Source organism: Megachile rotundata, chromosome 13 (assembly GCF_050947335.1).
Source record: "Megachile rotundata isolate GNS110a chromosome 13, iyMegRotu1, whole genome shotgun sequence".
Lineage (NCBI taxonomy): Eukaryota > Metazoa > Arthropoda > Insecta > Hymenoptera > Megachilidae > Megachile > Megachile rotundata.
In genome coordinates this window covers 15,117,345-15,134,166 of record NC_134995.1, presented here as the reverse complement: position 1 = coordinate 15,134,166, position 16,822 = coordinate 15,117,345, and the positions used below count along the sequence as shown (strand labels likewise).

Here is a 16,822-nt window from a genome sequence, read left to right as displayed (position 1 = left end):
CAGTGCATGTCAAATTTTTAAGGTTAAGACTGACAGCATAAATAAAGCTAATAATATATGCTACATAAAATCATAACTGAGTATTTTTCAATTACAAATCATTTAGAGTGGCATTAATCATTTCATTTTTGGTTAAATGTTTCATTACAAATAAGAGGAAGATATGTGTTTTTGAAACATATTTTTATATTTGAATTTGATGCATGATCCACTGCCAATTTGATAAGGTTATTATTTATTTTATGAATATTTCACAATTAAGTGTGTAATAATATGTTAAATAATAGCCCATTACAATTTATGTTGGTTCTACATCAAAATGATAGAAGAATAAAATATATTTCTTAAAGTGTCTATTGGTTCTGTTTACCCTATTTCATACTCCTTTACAAATTTGAAAACAACTCTTCATATACTGATTTGGTTATTTGCAGATAATCCTATACTTTTTAAAGTTAAGCCCATGTATGGGCTGATATAATTTTTGATTAGTACAGTCATCATTTCTGCAAATAGTACCTACAATATTTAATAGATTAAACAATTGAATACAACCTTTTTTGCTTATATAAATTTATTAAACACATAAGAGTATGTGGAATGCATTGAATAATCATTCACCATGTTCAAACTCGAATCATATATAACACCAGTGATTCTTAGTTACGTTGAAAAATATGTGAAAAATTTCAAGCCAGAACAATCTCAGGTACATTAGCTGTGATATATATATATATATATATATGAAGTTAAAAATATATAATATTCCTGCACTTTTTTAATAGAATAACATCCTATACAATTTCATTTTGCATTTAAGGTTTCCTTATGGGGTGGTGATGCATCATTTCAAAATCTTGATTTACGACTAGAAGTTTTGGAAGAACAACTTAATCTTCCATTTGTATTTGTCAGTGGTCATATACATGAACTGCTCATTCATGTTCCTTGGGTAAAAATTACTTCAGAGCCGATTGTCATTACAATTAACACAATAGGTAATTAGCAAAAGTTATATTATATTCAAATAATAATACAGTGTATATAAACATACCCATCTTTACTTCTAGAATGCATTTTAAAATTAAAAGATGATAATAAAGTGGAGACCATTCCTTCTGAAGTGCAAAGGAGGCAGGAAATACCACAGTAAGCAAGCCTTTGCTATTGTTATATCATTATTAATATTATATAATTTAATGCATTATAATTTACTTTATAGGGATGAAACACCACCTGGGTATATAAAAAGTATAGTAACAAAGGTTGTAAATAACATAACAATCAATTGTAATAATTTAATTCTAAAATATGTGGAAGAAGATATTGTTCTCAGTGTCAATGTCAGGTTTTTAAGTATGCAGACTGTTAATAATAAATGGGAACCAACATTTACTGGTATATATTTTGTATTGTATTTTTAAAAATCATTCATTAATAAATACTAAACAATACATATATATTTATAGATGTCAATGGATATGAAGTTATGCTTAGAAAAGTTATCACTATTCAAGATCTAACACTATGTTTAGATAAAATGGATGCTTCTGGGAAAATAGAAATATATCAGGTAATGTTTTTTACATCAATTTTTTGTAATAAGACATAAATCTGTTATTTTATAATTTAGGACCCTGTTCTGTATCGATGCTCTGTTGTAATACGCTTGATTGTAAATTATCATAGTAACACTGCAAAAAAAGCTTCCATTACACGATTAGACCTTCACTGTCAGAAGATGGAATTTAGTATAACAGAACAACAAGTACCAATGTTGCTCAGATTAGCTGCATTAATAATGGCCTTGCAAACAAAACAGTTTCCTTCCAGCAAAGAAAGATCCTTAATTTCCATGGAGGAAAGGGAAGATATCAAACAAGGTTCTGCTTCGTTTTATGGAATATAACTCTATCATATCATAACCATATTTACATTTAATAATTCTATAGATGATATAGATCGTGCGGGAGGTAATGTTGCAGAAACTACAGGTTGGGGTGGATGGGCTTGGAATGCGGTATCATCTTTATTACCTATTGATTGGGATAATGATTGGTCTACAGAACAACAAATGGCTTATTCAGGACACACAATTCATTTAGGCATCTATGTACAAGATGCCACTTTAACTTTTAAGGTACAAATTTAAAAAACGGATATAAGATAAACAATGTATTAAAAATATAATATTTTATAGACAGTGGAAAATGTTAAGGAACAATTATTTTATAAATCTCGTAAGCTCCGATATAAATCATTTTTAACATTACGATTGAATGGGGTAGTAGTAGATAGTTTACTCCAAGGTATTGCAATGACTACTTTTCAAATTGGAATGGGTTGTATTCGTATATATCCAAGAGGAACTTGTAGCTGTGGACACCTTGAAGTCGTAGATGGAGCTCAGGTAATGTCTCATACTATATTTTTTAATACTTTTTTCGGTCATAAAAACTAATGAATAATTTTGTCTAGCCACCCTTATATTTAATAGCTGGCAAGTTAAATACTGATTATTTGAAAGACTCTTTGTTTGACAATGATTCAGTGGAGAACAAAGGCAAAAGGAGAGAATATAAACAGGGAATATATTACTATCTACGTACAGTTTCAGGTAGTAAAATTTTGATCTCCTTAATATGTACTGTTTCATAAAAAAAAATACATAAATCATTTGTAGAAGAGCGGTTGATAGAACGATGTCCCGCATTTTCTATGGATTATGTTCATTGCGTAGAATTACCTGATGATATTACACCCGAGAAATTGGCAGAATTTGGATCTAATTTTGAATATAGGCAAGTGGAGTAAATTAAGATGATCATAACAATAATATATACAAATCTAAATTTTCAATAATTTTTAGTAATTTCCACGAGCGCCGAGTAATGAGATACATCGTAGGTGATTTAACTATTAGATTGTGCTCAGGTATTTTTCATCGTATCGAAACGATAAAGCAAGCCGCCGCAAATTATGATTACAATCCATACATAGTTACAAAACCAGGTATAATTGCAATTAACTTTTGTATATACAAAGTATTTAAAATTATTATTTATACATTTTTACTAGATCCACTCGTGGATGAACTTCCTCCTGTTACATTGGAAGAGTATGAAGCATTACGAGAAAATGTCTCTATGGCCCAGACAAAGTTTATAGTAATAAGAGCATCGCTACAATTACAATTAGCTGATCATTCTGTCACTGGATTACCCCGTCATCGAAAGATAGTTGAAAGTCGAGTATGTAGTGTGCATATGTATATCATTCATAACACTTATGTTAAGTGCTTATTACATTATTATTTCTTTCGTATTATTTTGCTAGACGACACCGTTAACGCCTGCTCTTACAGACGATCCTTTTCTGAGTATTGAATGTGATGAAGCAATTGTGTTCATACTTCAACCTTTATATCCATTTCGACTTGCAGCTTGTGCATCGAAACAAACTGAGCTTTCAACAGAAATGTTTAATCAGTGCCATAAAGTTATTTCAGTGCAGGTAACGTAACCCAAAAACATATACATTTATATGTTTAAAATAGCGTTAATTTTTAATTAGGTGAATGGAGCAAGGAGTCAACTTTATTTGACAAAAAATTGTCATACATCTGTAGTAATGCCTTATTCTGTTGAATGTAAAATAAAGAAATTATTGTATCCGCAATATTGGAAGGATGTCGATTTAATACATGAAACATACACTGTACACATGGATAGTATTACAATTACTGGAACAAAAGCAAAATTAATGGTTGCTGTATCTATACTGACTTCAATTTTCGACCCTACTGATACAACAAATCCGCTAGTGTGTTCCTCTTTATTTAATGATGCTTGCCAAGAAGCAGGTAGGTGATACAATACCGAAACTTTTATTGAATACATAATGTAACACATATGTGACGTATATTTCAGATCCTGTCTACTTGGAATTATTATTTGAGAATGTAAATTGTAAAAAGCTGTCATCTTTAGTTACAATTTCAAATGAAATAAGTATAAGTTCAGTGAAAATGTTTGCGCTTAATGAGTCGCAACAGGCCTTTGTATTTTCGGGTCCAGAAAGTAACATCGATGGGTAGGTATATGTCGATCATATTTTAAGCGGAATTTATATTCATAATAATGTTTTGGTTTCAGTGATATAGAGAATAAGTCGCTCTTAACAGCTGTCATACAGTTCCCAAAGGATATTGAGAAACAGACGCATCCACCTCTCGTTTCTCTTCAGATGGCAGACATTAGAGCTTCACTCGATCCACTGCTGTTTAAATGGTTAGAATATCGTGTTACTTATTATAATATCGGTACGGTATGCACGATGCGGCCCGAAATGCAACAACATTTAGAAGGAGCATCTTCTGATACTGGTACCAAGAAGAAAACATTTCCCAGTTTACATGAAAGTGTACATAGTTCTTCCGACAAAGAAAAACGAAAGTCAATTATAACGACAGAGAAATCAAAAACTGTACAAAATGATGAAACTCTAAAAAAAAAAGATTCTAAAACTGAAGGTGAAAGACAGGTATTGAAAATTTAAAATAACTTTTAAAGATTTTTAACATTTTTTTTTTTATTTATTAATTATAAAGATGTAATCTATATTAGAACTTACAGAATTTGGGAATATTGGTCAGATTATCAGAATTGTATCCATGGTGGGGTGGTCTTGTGTTAAGTGGCTGTGTTGGACATATTGTTATTTACATACCATCAATGACAATGAGTGGTATAGGGGCATATGGTACATACATGTTTAAACTTTGCAGCACATGTTTAATACATCATTACTGTAACTATGTTTAATCAAATTATTTAGGTATAGAAGAAGCCAAAGATGGAGCACTAAAAAACGATACTAATTTACAAATACTAATAATAAAGTTACCCACTTTAGTGATTCATTCATCCAATGTAAATTTCGAATCATTGGCACCTTACCTTCAAGAATTACCAGTTGTACTACCAAAATCGATGTGGACGAACAGTAAGTAATAAAACGTATGATCAAGGTACATTATTCTTATGGTAATTGATTTTAGAATCACAGAGTTTTCCGTGGACACTGAGTCTCGTTGATTTCCATTGTTACATGTTACAACAGAATACCCAAAAAAATTTCATTAAAAAAATGTCGTTAAATGCTACAGTTGCTCTTACAACTAAGGTCACGACGTTCAAATCAGAAAAAAATACATTATCAGCATTGGGTGTTTGCGTTCACATTGACAATTCTCCGATTATCGTTTCAATTTCCGAAGAACAGGTATTGCTATAAAAGTATATGGCTTATATAACATGATTGTAAAACGGGTATGAAAAATATTTTAATTTCAGGTAGTTTTTATGAACAAAATAATCTCAAGTATAGCAAACGTAATACGAGACACAACCAGTATTAATAAGAGTGGGATAACTAGTACTCAAATAAATATTGAGACGCAAGTTGTTCTCCCTATCATACCACAAACTCCATCTACACCAACGCAATTACTATATCCTGAAGATACAACTACAAACTCAACAGTTTCTACTTCAAAGGATGATGCTGCACAAGGTATATTATAAAATTAAGAATTGGTTTCATGTATATGACTATTTAACATTATACTTCTTTCAGATACGGATGAATTAATTTTGACTGCATGGATTCAGTGGACCATAACAAAAATTGCTATAAAATTATATGTTACGGAAAAAGAAAGTTTATCTTCGTTAAAATTAGTTCTTGAATTAGAAGACATTATTACTTCTTTAGATTTACAACCTGTCTACCTAAAATTAAAAAGTAAAATCACGACAGTTACTATATTCCATTACACAAGGTTAGTAATTATATAAAGAATTATAGTATTTGTAATTCTAATGCGATATAATAGAAGATATTCTTTTGTAGAGCGCCAAATTCAGTGACTTGGGATATTGGGGAATATGTAGGCGCGGTGCTTTGCGGGAGAGAAGATAGCTTAGAAAAAGGTGATGATTCTGGGTTTATAAGTTTTACCTTGACTAGAGCAAAATCGGGAAATGTTCATACACGATGGGGTACCTATAAAAAACACAAAAGCCAGAAGGTACCTATTATTAAAAGTAGAGCAAACAATATTCCTATATTATTTTACATTTTCATCCTCTATTTTCTAGAAAGATATAATGTCCGAGAGTATCTTATCTGCTAATAGCTATATTTCTGAAGTAGTTATAAAAGTGCAAATGATGGATCTAATTTTACCACTAACAATAGTTAGCAAATACATGCAACTGATAAAACCTTTCACGTGGTTTTATCAATCCGCTGAAAAGGGTACAACTGAAATTTCTGAACAAAATGTAGTACCACCTTTAACTAGTATCACCAATCTTGATGTCGAAATGTTGCCACTAGTATATTTAGACTTCAAAGGACTTAGACTAATGTTACCTGTCTCGAACGCAATAAAATTCAAACCACAGCATGATCTATTAATATTTCAGGTAGTTGCATGTTTTTTTTATGAATATGTAGTAAAAGTAAATTTCTTTCTTGAATGAAAATTTTATTGATTTTGTAGGTAGACGGAGTTCGAATTACTCCACACGCCGAAAATCCGATTTGCAGAACTCCTTTAAGACTAGACATATATCAACTTGCAGCTCAAGCAAATATTTTGAGTATACCAGGTTCTGCTGTGGAAGATAGGCAGTATCAAATTAATATAAAGGGGATATGTATTCATACAACTACTTGGAAAAATTATCAAATGAGTATAAACAAGGTTTGTTGAAGAAGTACATTTGTTAATTTGTTAGTGATATGATGCATTAAAGTATTTGTCTACAGAAAATGTCTCAGTCGTATCTGTACACCATGAATGAAAATCCTGCATTAGAATGGAATAAACTTGGACATGGAAGTAGTTTAGAACGCCAGTTTTCCACGCTTCCATTATTGTCAAAGTATGCAATTCGTAATACAGGTTAATAATAATATGACATATCGTTAACAAAAATTTGTACCATAGGTTTGATTTGTGTTTAATCATTGCTCCACCTGTGATATTTAAACCGGATGTAACTGTATGCGGAAGTGCCATTGAAGTAAATTGTATTACGGATATAGAAGTGACAGTGAATTTGGATCAGATTCAATTGATGTCAGTTCTAAGTAATGAGCTAAGGAATATATTGCTGGGACACTTTGAACAAAATTTAGATGCAACTGTGTTTAGCAATACAACTCAAAAAACATTGTCAAATGTGGGAGGTATGAGACAAATTACGTGGACGAAACAAGTTTCTGAGGACACAGATGTTGATTTTACTAAAGACAGTGGTATCGATTTCGAAACATCCAGCATAAATTCAACGATTGTTGTAAGTTTTCAAGTAAGAGTTTGGATGTTTAAAGCATGTAATAAAAGTCATTTATTCTATTCCATTCTCTTAGGATAAGCCACCATCTTTAGATACCTCTGTCCTTTCACCATTTGAGTTTTTAGTAAACTGTGGAAAAATAACATTCGTGCTTTATGATATTCAGGAAACAGTCACAGAATATCAAGTTGTAAGTAGTTCTTTAGTTAATTAAATGTACCAATATTGAATTCATAAAATTTATATAGGATATAAATGAAGTTGAAGAGGAAGAGGGCGAAACTCAGAAGCAGCCACTATTTTATATAATGGTTAATCAACCAAATATATATTTTTCTCAACAGCATCCATTACAAAAAATACAAGTATGTTAATCTTCCAACAAGAATAAAATTTTTCCAGGAATATTTTAGTATAAAAATTTGTTATATTAGGTATCGTGTTTCGATATCACCGTTGCTCTTGGAGATAAAGAACGCAGAGAATTAATTTCAATACCAACAGAAAAGGATTTCAAAGTATATATGATTGAAACAAAAAATGGGGATCTGCACCCGGATACAGGCATCCCTCCATCTTTTATAACAGTAAAATACGAAAAAACTTTAGGAAAAAATCCGCAGTTCTCCATAGATATGGGAAGACCTACAAAAATTCATTTCTCCTTATCAAGACTAAATCAGATATATAGTATTAAAAATAAGGTAACGTATCATGCTTGTACAAAACGCCTCAAAAGTGTAGCACAGATGGAAGACTACTGATTTTTATTTGTTATCAGATATTAACATGTGTGACAAGTCAGCACGAATCAACATCTTCCGAACACTTTGACGATATAAAGATACCTTCAGTAACCAAATCGAAAAGAATGACTTCGCCTGATTTGCACATATCTACAAAGCAAGTGGTGCTTTCTCTAAAAACTGATTCTGGTGCTGAAATAATAGCTAGTTTGTCTTCGTTATCCGGCAATATTTCATCTCTTCTTAGACCCGATAGAATATACTCTAACACGTCTGTAGATTCTTGTATCATATCAGTGATCCTTAACGAAAACATAAAAGTTCTTTTAAATCCATGGTGTTGCAACGTGACTATTTGCTTGCTATGGGAAACTTGGCAGAATACTGATTCTATTCCACAAGTACAAGTACAGGCTGATAGCGATAGTCTTTATTTAGATTTTGGTCCAGAACAAATAAAAATTCTAAAAAGTGTTGTGGAAGATTGCCAGTTATTATTAAGCGAGTTAACGTTGTCTTCGTCAAAAAGCAAAGATAGTGGAAAACAAATTGTACTTTCGACTGAGCAACACTATCAGGATGATCTTAAAGCAGGCGCATTTCAATTCGTAAATGGAAATGCAGATGAACTTCCTTTTCCTTATCAAGTAAGTTTGCTAATACTTCCATACTAAATTAAAGAATAACTAATTTTCCAATACACTGTTTTTTTAGGTCATATTTTTCACTTATCCTCAACAATCGATGGCCTGGAGATATCCTCAGCCAAGAACATTAACGAGAATACATGTATCGCCGGTTCCGTTTGAAGTAAGTCAAATTCATAATAGAGAAGACTTTATTTAGAAATTTTTATCATCACTTGGTTATACCTATCTTACATCTTTTTCAGACGTTAGATTCAGATACTGTTAACGTGGAAAGAGTACATTGTACTCTAGAATACTGGAGTGATTGTCATATGTCCTATCAACGTTACGCTGATTTTTATTTGTCAGAAACAGATTCTTATCGTTTGGAACTTCCTGACAAAGCTCCGGCGCGTGCAGTGGCTTGCATATGGCGTGTGGTTCTTCTAAACAGCAATCGACCGAAAACCATAATTTCAGCCCGAGTTCTTGCAGCCTGTTTGCGCATAGATTCTTATTTCAACTCTTCAATTATACCTAACATACAAGCTGCACTTAATATTGGTGCTATCCACATATCAATGTTTAACCAAATTAACTCGGTTATAGATGAGTTACAGCCACCTTTAAAAAATTATACTTTGAAAGGTATACTACCCGAAACTCAATGCTTCATGACTCTGGAGCATAAAGGAGCTATCCTTGTGCTTAATAGGTGGATAGACGGTTCAGTATTGATTGATATTGGTGGCACGTTTGGGATACATATACTGGATTACAGTTACCTAACTATGCAAGAAGTATTAGATCCTTTGGAAGCAAGATTACAACTTTCGCTGTCAGACAAAACTGATATATCTTTAACGTGTAGTCCTTTTTCTCTAAAACTGAGTCCAACCATAGCCCACACGCTGGCAGTTTCCACGCATTTATGGTTTGCCTCTCTGGAGGAAGAAAAGAAGTGTGGAATTCTATTCACACGCTATATGGTAGCCAATAACAGTAATGTACCTATTCTCTTCGGTCAAAGTGGTACAGGAGAAAATATTCTGTTAGAAAGTAGGCAATGTAATTTCTATTCATGGCGACATATCAGTAACAAAATGTTGCGAATAGCGATCAAAGACAATGTATGGTTATGGAGCAAGCCATTTTCTGTAGGCACTGATGGAATCCAGGCAATCGAATTTAATAATTCAGCAACAAAAGCGGCAGTATTTGTAAGCGTCGCGTCGATTTCCGCCATGCAGAAGCTTGTCACGTTCTGCGGACAGCTTATAATTTCCAATCAATTGGTTGATAATTTTGAAATGAAGTTAGTCAGGTACGAGGCTGACATTGGATCAAAAGTGACCGTTCTGAAAGACGTATATCCTATTGCTGGTAAAAGTCGACCGCCATCGGTTATACTTGATGGCAACAAGAAAATGGCAATACGTTTGCGCTTCACGAATGTACCAAATCTGTCGTGGACAGGGGATATTCCTCTTCAGCCTAACGTGAAATGGGGACAACCATGGCTCGTTAAAGTTCCGTTGCAAGAACGTGGACAATTTTTAAGCATCTGGGTTCGGATAGTGACGCAAACGATTCAAGAGAGAATGAAAGTATTAGCTGTGCTTAGTCCCCTTTACATGATCAAGTCACATCTACCGGTACCAGTTAGAGTACAAATGGATACACCTTCGTTGAAGATATCTTTAAGCACAATGGTGAATGGTCGGGGTGAACGACAACAACTGTACTGTCCTGGAACATTTGAACATTTTCATCAGTTAACATTCCAGCTGGAATCTGGAGTCTCCACCTCTAACCCGTACGTTCCATTGTCGTACAGTTCTGTAGACCAACGAAAGTTCTTCAGAAGACCCGAGTCAGAGGACATCGACGATATTCTGAAGAGTCTTGAGAATCAAACGAACGAAGTTGAGTGGCCTTTCCAGGAAGACGAGATGGAGGAATGGATATCTGCTGAACAACCGCAAACGCATGTACAAGTGAAGTATCAAGATGCTGGATTAGTGTCGAGTACATTGCTGTTAGAACTGCAACCATGGTGTTTTATTTTAAATTCAGTAGGATGTTACCTCTCATTAGTATCTGAGGATATCGAGCTCTGTCAGATTCCTCATTACGGCATCATAACACCACCTAAATTGGAAGGTACATTTCATTTATGCGTTGGCATCGGCGACACCTTCTACACATCCCAGGCTCTGCAACTGGCTAGGCCCGATTGGAGTCAAAGCTTCTATATGCCAAAAATAGGTGGACTCATTCCACTAGATGGAAATATTAAAACATGTGTAGATTGTGGCTCTAGTGTCTCAATTATGAATATTAATTCCAGCATGTACGAAGATATGCGTCTTGTACGAGTAACAAGTAGCCACGTTATTAATAACTTAACGCCTCAAGAATTGTGCGTTGCCACGTTAGCAGTTCACGAGGATGCGACTAGACTCGAACTACCGAATGATCTCACCCCTTTCAGCTTCAATATTTCATCGAATGAAGATCAGAAACAGGGCATCCCCATCACACAGTGGTATACATTGTATATGGAGGAAATCATAGAACCACTTGCACTTTATATATCTCTGAGTCTGGGACATAAGTGGTCGTGCCCAATCCGAGTTGACCAAGGCATGAGTCGCAAATGTGTTGCTGTTCCAAATGGGTCTACCACCATGCCAGTAGTTATCACTATACAAGAGGATAAGGGTACGACTTATATAATGATGTACGTGGATCATCATCCTCAGTTACTAATCGAGAACACATGCGCCTTTAAAATTTTACTGGGTCAAGCTAACGAATCGGGAGGAGGAATAATACCGGACACTCCTCATTTTTCTTGGATTTGTGAAATTGAAAGTAATGCGAACTGCCATTATACCATTCCATCTATCAGCAATAGGCTACCTGATGCTCCGGTTACCAACGCTTCAAATGTCTTACTATTTTCTGCTGTGACGAGTGGTTATAACGAACAAATAAAGGGCAAAGAGCTACGATGGTCGAGAGGAATAAATTTGTCCGCAATATCAGGTGTGGCAGTGGATCAGTATGTCCGATTGCCATCCTATGGGGATGTGAAGTTGATCATGCAAAATCATTGTTACACCACGTACATTAATATTGTTCCTATTTCACAAGTGGAGGTGTCTGCACGAGACATTAGAAGTCGATTACTGCGTAAAGAGAATGATCCCAAAGATATTGAATCATTGCATGGGTCATTTTCAATTGAAGAAGATGACAGATCAACGATAAATGTGCAAAGTTCTGGTAGTTCGACCTCGGTAACCACTTTCTTCTCTGCTCAAGAAGACACTTCAACTCCAGATATGAAAACTTCTTCGCAAATGCATTTACAACGTTTAATAACCACTGTAGAAAATATCAAAGGTAGCGAGAACGATGATGCAAAAATTGTTGGAGAAAATAATTCTAACGAGGGATCTGCAACTATTTGCCTTCGCGGAGTTACAATTGTTATCATGCACGACATGAATGAAAATGCCCAACGAATTGAAGTGGCTAGTTTGTCTATGACCGATGTTATAGTCGCTGCTGTTGCAAAATCTAAGACCATAAATTTGCGAGTTTTCATAGGTGACTTACAATTAGATAATCAGTTATTTGATCAAGGAGGATTTGACTTTCCTGTAGTTTTAATAAGTCAGAGTCCACTTCTAGTAAAAGAAACCAGATTTTATACGTGCAACTGCTTGATGAGTAAACTTGAACAGATCAGAGAAAATTCGCTAATAGCAATTGATTATGTTTTAGAAAAACAAGGGCAATTAAGAGGTACATTACTATACATTCCGATTTTTACATGTTGAATTTTTATTTTATACTAATACTAATTTCTCTTCAATGCTACTTTCAGTGTCAAAAGATCTTTTTATAAAATTCGCACCAATTAGTGCTTACATCGAGGATACATATATAACTCAATTGTTGAATTATGCAACTGCAATGGTACCACCAAGATTTCTAGTGCCTGATAGTTTGAAAAAGGCAAGGACATTGGTTTCGACGATCGGAGTATACATTCCTGACTACATAATGGTTGATGCAAAAATATTGAGTGCACCATTAAGACTGCAAAACTTAAAGATAGAACCTGTGTCTATTTTACTGAGCGTTCACACATCTGTCCGTTTATATGTAGCTTTAGATCATTCCCCACTATATTTTGGAACATTTGAGAAAAAGAATATTTTAACTACACCTTATAAACTTGGTAATGCTCTTACAATGCATTATTTATCTGGTGCTATATTTGGAGCAGGTAATATTTTTTTTTTATATTTCTAATCCTATACATCATAAATTTCAACTTTCTGAAATGTTTGTACATCAGGTTGGGTAGTTGGATCTTTAGAAATATTAGGATCACCAGGAAGTTTGGCACAAGCTCTTGGATCAGGGCTTCGTGACTTTGTTTCTCTTCCATTTCAAGGTTTATTGCAAGGTCCATGGGGTTTCATTGTAGGAATAACACATGGCTCAGCCAGTTTAATGAGACACGTCACAGCAGGTATCAATATTTACAGACATCTGAAGGAGTAATAAACTTTAAATATTTCATAAATAAATTTGGTCTAGGTACTCTGAATTCTGTAACTAAACTAGCATCCAGTGTAGCACGGAATTTAGATCGCCTAACACTCGATGAAGAACATTTACAACGACAAGAAGAGTCCCGAAGAATGCGACCCCAAGGCATGGCGCAGGGATTCTATCAAGGCTTAACTGGACTAGGAATGAGTCTTCTTGGTATATCATAATACTACTTCTTAATTTATCATTTTTTTGTCATACAAGATGATTCACGTGAATTGTTATATTTATTTAGCTGCAGTCGCAGGATTGGCACACCATCCTTTGCAACAGGTTTGGTCAGGAGAGATAACAACTAAAAGTCTTGTCACCGGTGTTGGCCTTGGTCTAGTTGGTGTAGTCACTAAACCTTTAAGCGGTGCTGCAGAATTGGTTGCATTAACAGGACAAGGATTACTTCAAGGCGCTGGCTGGAATTCTTTACCTTCGGTAAATTGTTTTATAGTACACGCTACTTGATCTTATATTTAAATACTATTAATGAAATAAATTAATAGTAGACATGTTGTTACAGCCTCGACAAAGACCAGTTGTTCAGTACACAACTGGCAATAATAACACATCTATTAGATATGCTTGGTGGTTATTACCATTGCTTGAAAACAATCATGGCAATATTTTGCATGTTGCCAATGCAGATTATGTTATTCAACAAGGTAGTAACCGTGCCGTAACATTGGTTTTAACAAGACACGCATTATTACTGGTTAATACGGCGGAAGACAATATAGAACGAATATTTTTATTAAAAGATTTAACAAGTGCCGACCATCATTTGGAATCAACAATATGTTTATACTGTTCTCCTGAGACAGTTCAGAATAATAGATCAGTATCACCAGCTCCATATGAGGTATGATGCAATGGGTATAATATTATTAAAATTGCATATGTATTTACTTATTAAAATTTTATTGTTAATAGATGGATCAAGAAATGCGAGCACGAGTTGCGGAGTACGTTCGTAGTAGCAGCACTGGCTTAGCTAGTGTTTCTACAAACAGTGATGGACAGTCTGATGTCTTTGAAAATACCACTCCTCATTCCGATCGTACACTTACGTTTTACGTTTCTCCTGATTCGCGTAACTATTTATTATCGTTATTTAATATTGCCAAAAGACAAAGTCAGGGTAGTGGATTTAGGGTATTATAATATGTAAATTAAACATACTAGATTATATTCTTATATTCGGATGTAGAAATAATTGATACTTTCGATAACAAATGATAAAACAGTATTGTCTTTTCGATTAAAAAATTATTTGAGATAATCCAAATTTTACCAAATCGACATTTTCAATTTTGTTCTGACAAATATTTAAATTGAGACTTCTTTCGTTGTGTTACTATGCACAGAATTATGATATGCACAATTTAAATCCGTTTTTATGTAAGAAATACTTTTTAAATTTTATAAAAATGTTTTATATAATGAAAAATTTACTATGCTTTTTATTTGTTACAAAACACATGTACATACATATCGAAGAAGGCTAACCAGGAACATTCTGTGCATATTTTTCGTATATGAAGTGTGCATAACATCTATGAAAATTTGTAACATAGTATACATTTGGTAAAAAAATTATTGTGTCTTGAAAACACAACTCGGCGTGAACCATTGTTAATATTACTTATTATTTGCTTAATATTTGATACATATGAACTGAAATTTTTAAATATTTATTACAACTTATCATTAAGCTTTATTTACAATACTTAGTGTAAAATGTCTACAATTAATAATAAAAGAACACGATATAAATAAATAATTTCATCACCACGATTAAGTACTTGCATTTATTCATAAATTCGTTGTATTTCACTATTGTTGTAAGATATACCACAAGCTGTACAATGATTATTTTTCATAGATAGTAAAACTTTCCTACACAATACATGTTTGCATGGAAGTTGGTAAAAGATACTAGTAGAACAACAGGAGCAACTATTTGATTTGGAACTTTCACCATGTGCCTCAGAAGTACTATCAAAACGTTTTAGATAAGGTGCTACTGTTTTAACATCATCATCCACATTGTCATTAGTTGTTAAATCTATTACACTGATACAGTCAGATTCCTTCTCCTTACTTTCTGTTTCCTTATACAGTGATGTATTAGAAATTATAGTCTTTAGTTTCTTTGTGGGCTTACTTAAGATGGAAGAATTTCGTTTACTAGACATTACAATAACTGGCAGTTTATGACAAAATTTTTTACTTTCTTGTGCATTTATCATTCTGCAATGCAACTTAGATTTATTGTCACTTAAACTTTTATTCGACACATTTTCTTTTAGCAAATATTTAGGAATTTCCAATACTTTCTTATCAGCTATATCTGAAGATAATGTACGACCTAAAACTCTTGGCAGCCTCTTAATTTCTTCTACATTACTATTTTCAAGTAAAAATTTATCTATTCTAGCTTTTAATGCATTTGCTATAACAGGCTTACGATCTTCACTAAATGGCAAACCTGTGAAAGGATCTGTTAGTCTCCTTCCCCATAAAGCTTCAGTTTCTTCATGTTTCTGTAATGTAGTTTGATCAATTATTTTGCCACTTGGTAATAAAATAGGCTGTGTCATGATTTCCCAAGTAATGGCATCTAAAAAACATTCAGGAACTTGTAGAGATAATTCTAATTGTTCTCTGAAACAATTATAGTACATATTTAATATAAATGAACCATTCACAATATTTTAATACCACATGTTGGACAAAGTAAGATTGTATTTACTTGTTATTTGTAGTAGTAATAGGTGAATCATTATTCTGTGGTGCTTTTACGGATTCAGACACAGAAAGTTGTGGTTTAGACCATAAAGTACAAATGCTAGCCATTGTATCTTTCCCACACCTTGGTGATACTGTTCCCCATACTTCAATCTTACCTAATGCAGGTACTGAATTTTCTGTCTTACATATACATATTCTTAAATTACTTATATATGTTGTTAAATACTGTAGGGAAGGTTTTATATAACGTTTTAAAAAATTTGGTGGAACAGAAATTGTTTCATGATTGACATTTGATGGGTACAACAATAATCCAGCATTTGAATGGTCTAAAAACCCAGTAGCTAATAAGGCATAAGGCACACTGGCATCGTTACTTGTTTTGGAATATAATTGAAATCCAGATGATTTCTGTGAACCAACATGTGGCCAAATTAAAATATGGTTGATACGTACATTACACAAGAATGTAATATCAATATTGACAGGTGGTTTAATACAAGCATAAGCTAGAAATCCTTTGTCATTGTCACTTATTAGGTTGGTGACTTCATATCCCTCTGTACTGACAGTATTACACTGAATTTCTGGTCGTAAACGTGGATCGCAGAAGTTAAAAAGCATTCTTCTGCTTTAACGATACATATAACATCCATCAAAGAAGATTTACCGCAGAAAATTAATGGACAACAAATTT

General features: G+C 33.5%; 2 protein-coding genes across 6 annotated transcripts; one reads left to right on the top strand and one right to left on the bottom strand.

The window, feature by feature from the left end:
- The first annotated feature begins 10 nt into the window (after window positions 1-10).
- Window positions 11-15,175, top strand: Vps13B (vacuolar protein sorting 13B). Of its 4 annotated transcripts, none has more exons than XM_012298104.2 (39): window positions 11-227; window positions 435-709; window positions 821-998; window positions 1,071-1,149; window positions 1,223-1,398; window positions 1,470-1,573; window positions 1,634-1,883; window positions 1,962-2,140; window positions 2,201-2,410; window positions 2,479-2,617; window positions 2,684-2,801; window positions 2,870-3,012; window positions 3,079-3,251; window positions 3,337-3,513; window positions 3,574-3,862; window positions 3,930-4,092; window positions 4,155-4,542; window positions 4,626-4,761; window positions 4,837-5,004; window positions 5,060-5,283; window positions 5,355-5,574; window positions 5,638-5,842; window positions 5,914-6,091; window positions 6,162-6,491; window positions 6,569-6,772; window positions 6,838-6,953; window positions 7,019-7,370; window positions 7,444-7,560; window positions 7,619-7,735; window positions 7,805-8,074; window positions 8,152-8,763; window positions 8,831-8,926; window positions 9,009-12,561; window positions 12,644-13,048; window positions 13,121-13,297; window positions 13,366-13,536; window positions 13,616-13,809; window positions 13,895-14,233; window positions 14,305-15,175. In XM_012298104.2, exons 2-39 carry the CDS (start codon window positions 623-625, stop codon window positions 14,533-14,535), a joined length of 11,268 nt encoding a protein of 3,755 aa, XP_012153494.2. In that variant the 5' UTR covers window positions 11-227; window positions 435-622; the 3' UTR covers window positions 14,536-15,175. The 4 variants fall into 4 exon arrangements, with proteins under 4 accessions (XP_012153494.2, XP_012153493.2, XP_012153492.2 ...); XM_012298103.2 differs by having other exon boundaries at window positions 1,953-2,140; window positions 4,635-4,761; XM_012298102.2 differs by having other exon boundaries at window positions 1,953-2,140.
- LOC100875811 (RING finger protein 37) lies at window positions 15,152-16,749 on the bottom strand. Of its 2 annotated transcripts, XM_076539200.1 has the most exons (3): window positions 16,612-16,749; window positions 16,127-16,536; window positions 15,152-16,038 (listed from the first exon to the last, which is right to left on the bottom strand). In XM_076539200.1, the coding sequence occupies exons 1-3, from the start codon at window positions 16,747-16,749 to the stop codon at window positions 15,183-15,185; spliced, it is 1,404 nt and encodes a 467-aa protein (XP_076395315.1). In that variant the 3' UTR covers window positions 15,152-15,182. The 2 variants fall into 2 exon arrangements, with proteins under 2 accessions (XP_076395315.1, XP_003708564.1); XM_003708516.3 differs by having other exon boundaries at window positions 16,127-16,749.
- Between the last annotated feature and the right edge of the window lie 73 nt (window positions 16,750-16,822).

What these genes read in the sequence shown, in the direction of transcription:
- Vps13B (XM_012298102.2), top strand. Translation starts at nt 623, where the DNA reads ATGTTCAAACTCGAATCATATATAACACCAGTGATTCTTAGTTACGTT. An exon ending in AAGTCGTAGATGGAGCTCAG is followed by an intron (nt 2,411 to 2,478) that starts GTAATGTCTCAT and finishes AATTTTGTCTAG; the next exon opens with CCACCCTTATATTTAATAGC. An exon ending in AAAGGATGATGCTGCACAAG is followed by an intron (nt 5,575 to 5,637) that starts GTATATTATAAA and finishes TACTTCTTTCAG; the next exon opens with ATACGGATGAATTAATTTTG.
- LOC100875811 (XM_003708516.3), bottom strand. Translation starts at nt 16,749, where the DNA reads ATGCTTTTTAACTTCTGCGATCCACGTTTACGACCAGAAATTCAGTGT. An exon ending in ATTACTACTACAAATAACAA is followed by an intron (nt 16,039 to 16,126) that starts GTAAATACAATC and finishes TAATTGTTTCAG; the next exon opens with AGAACAATTAGAATTATCTC.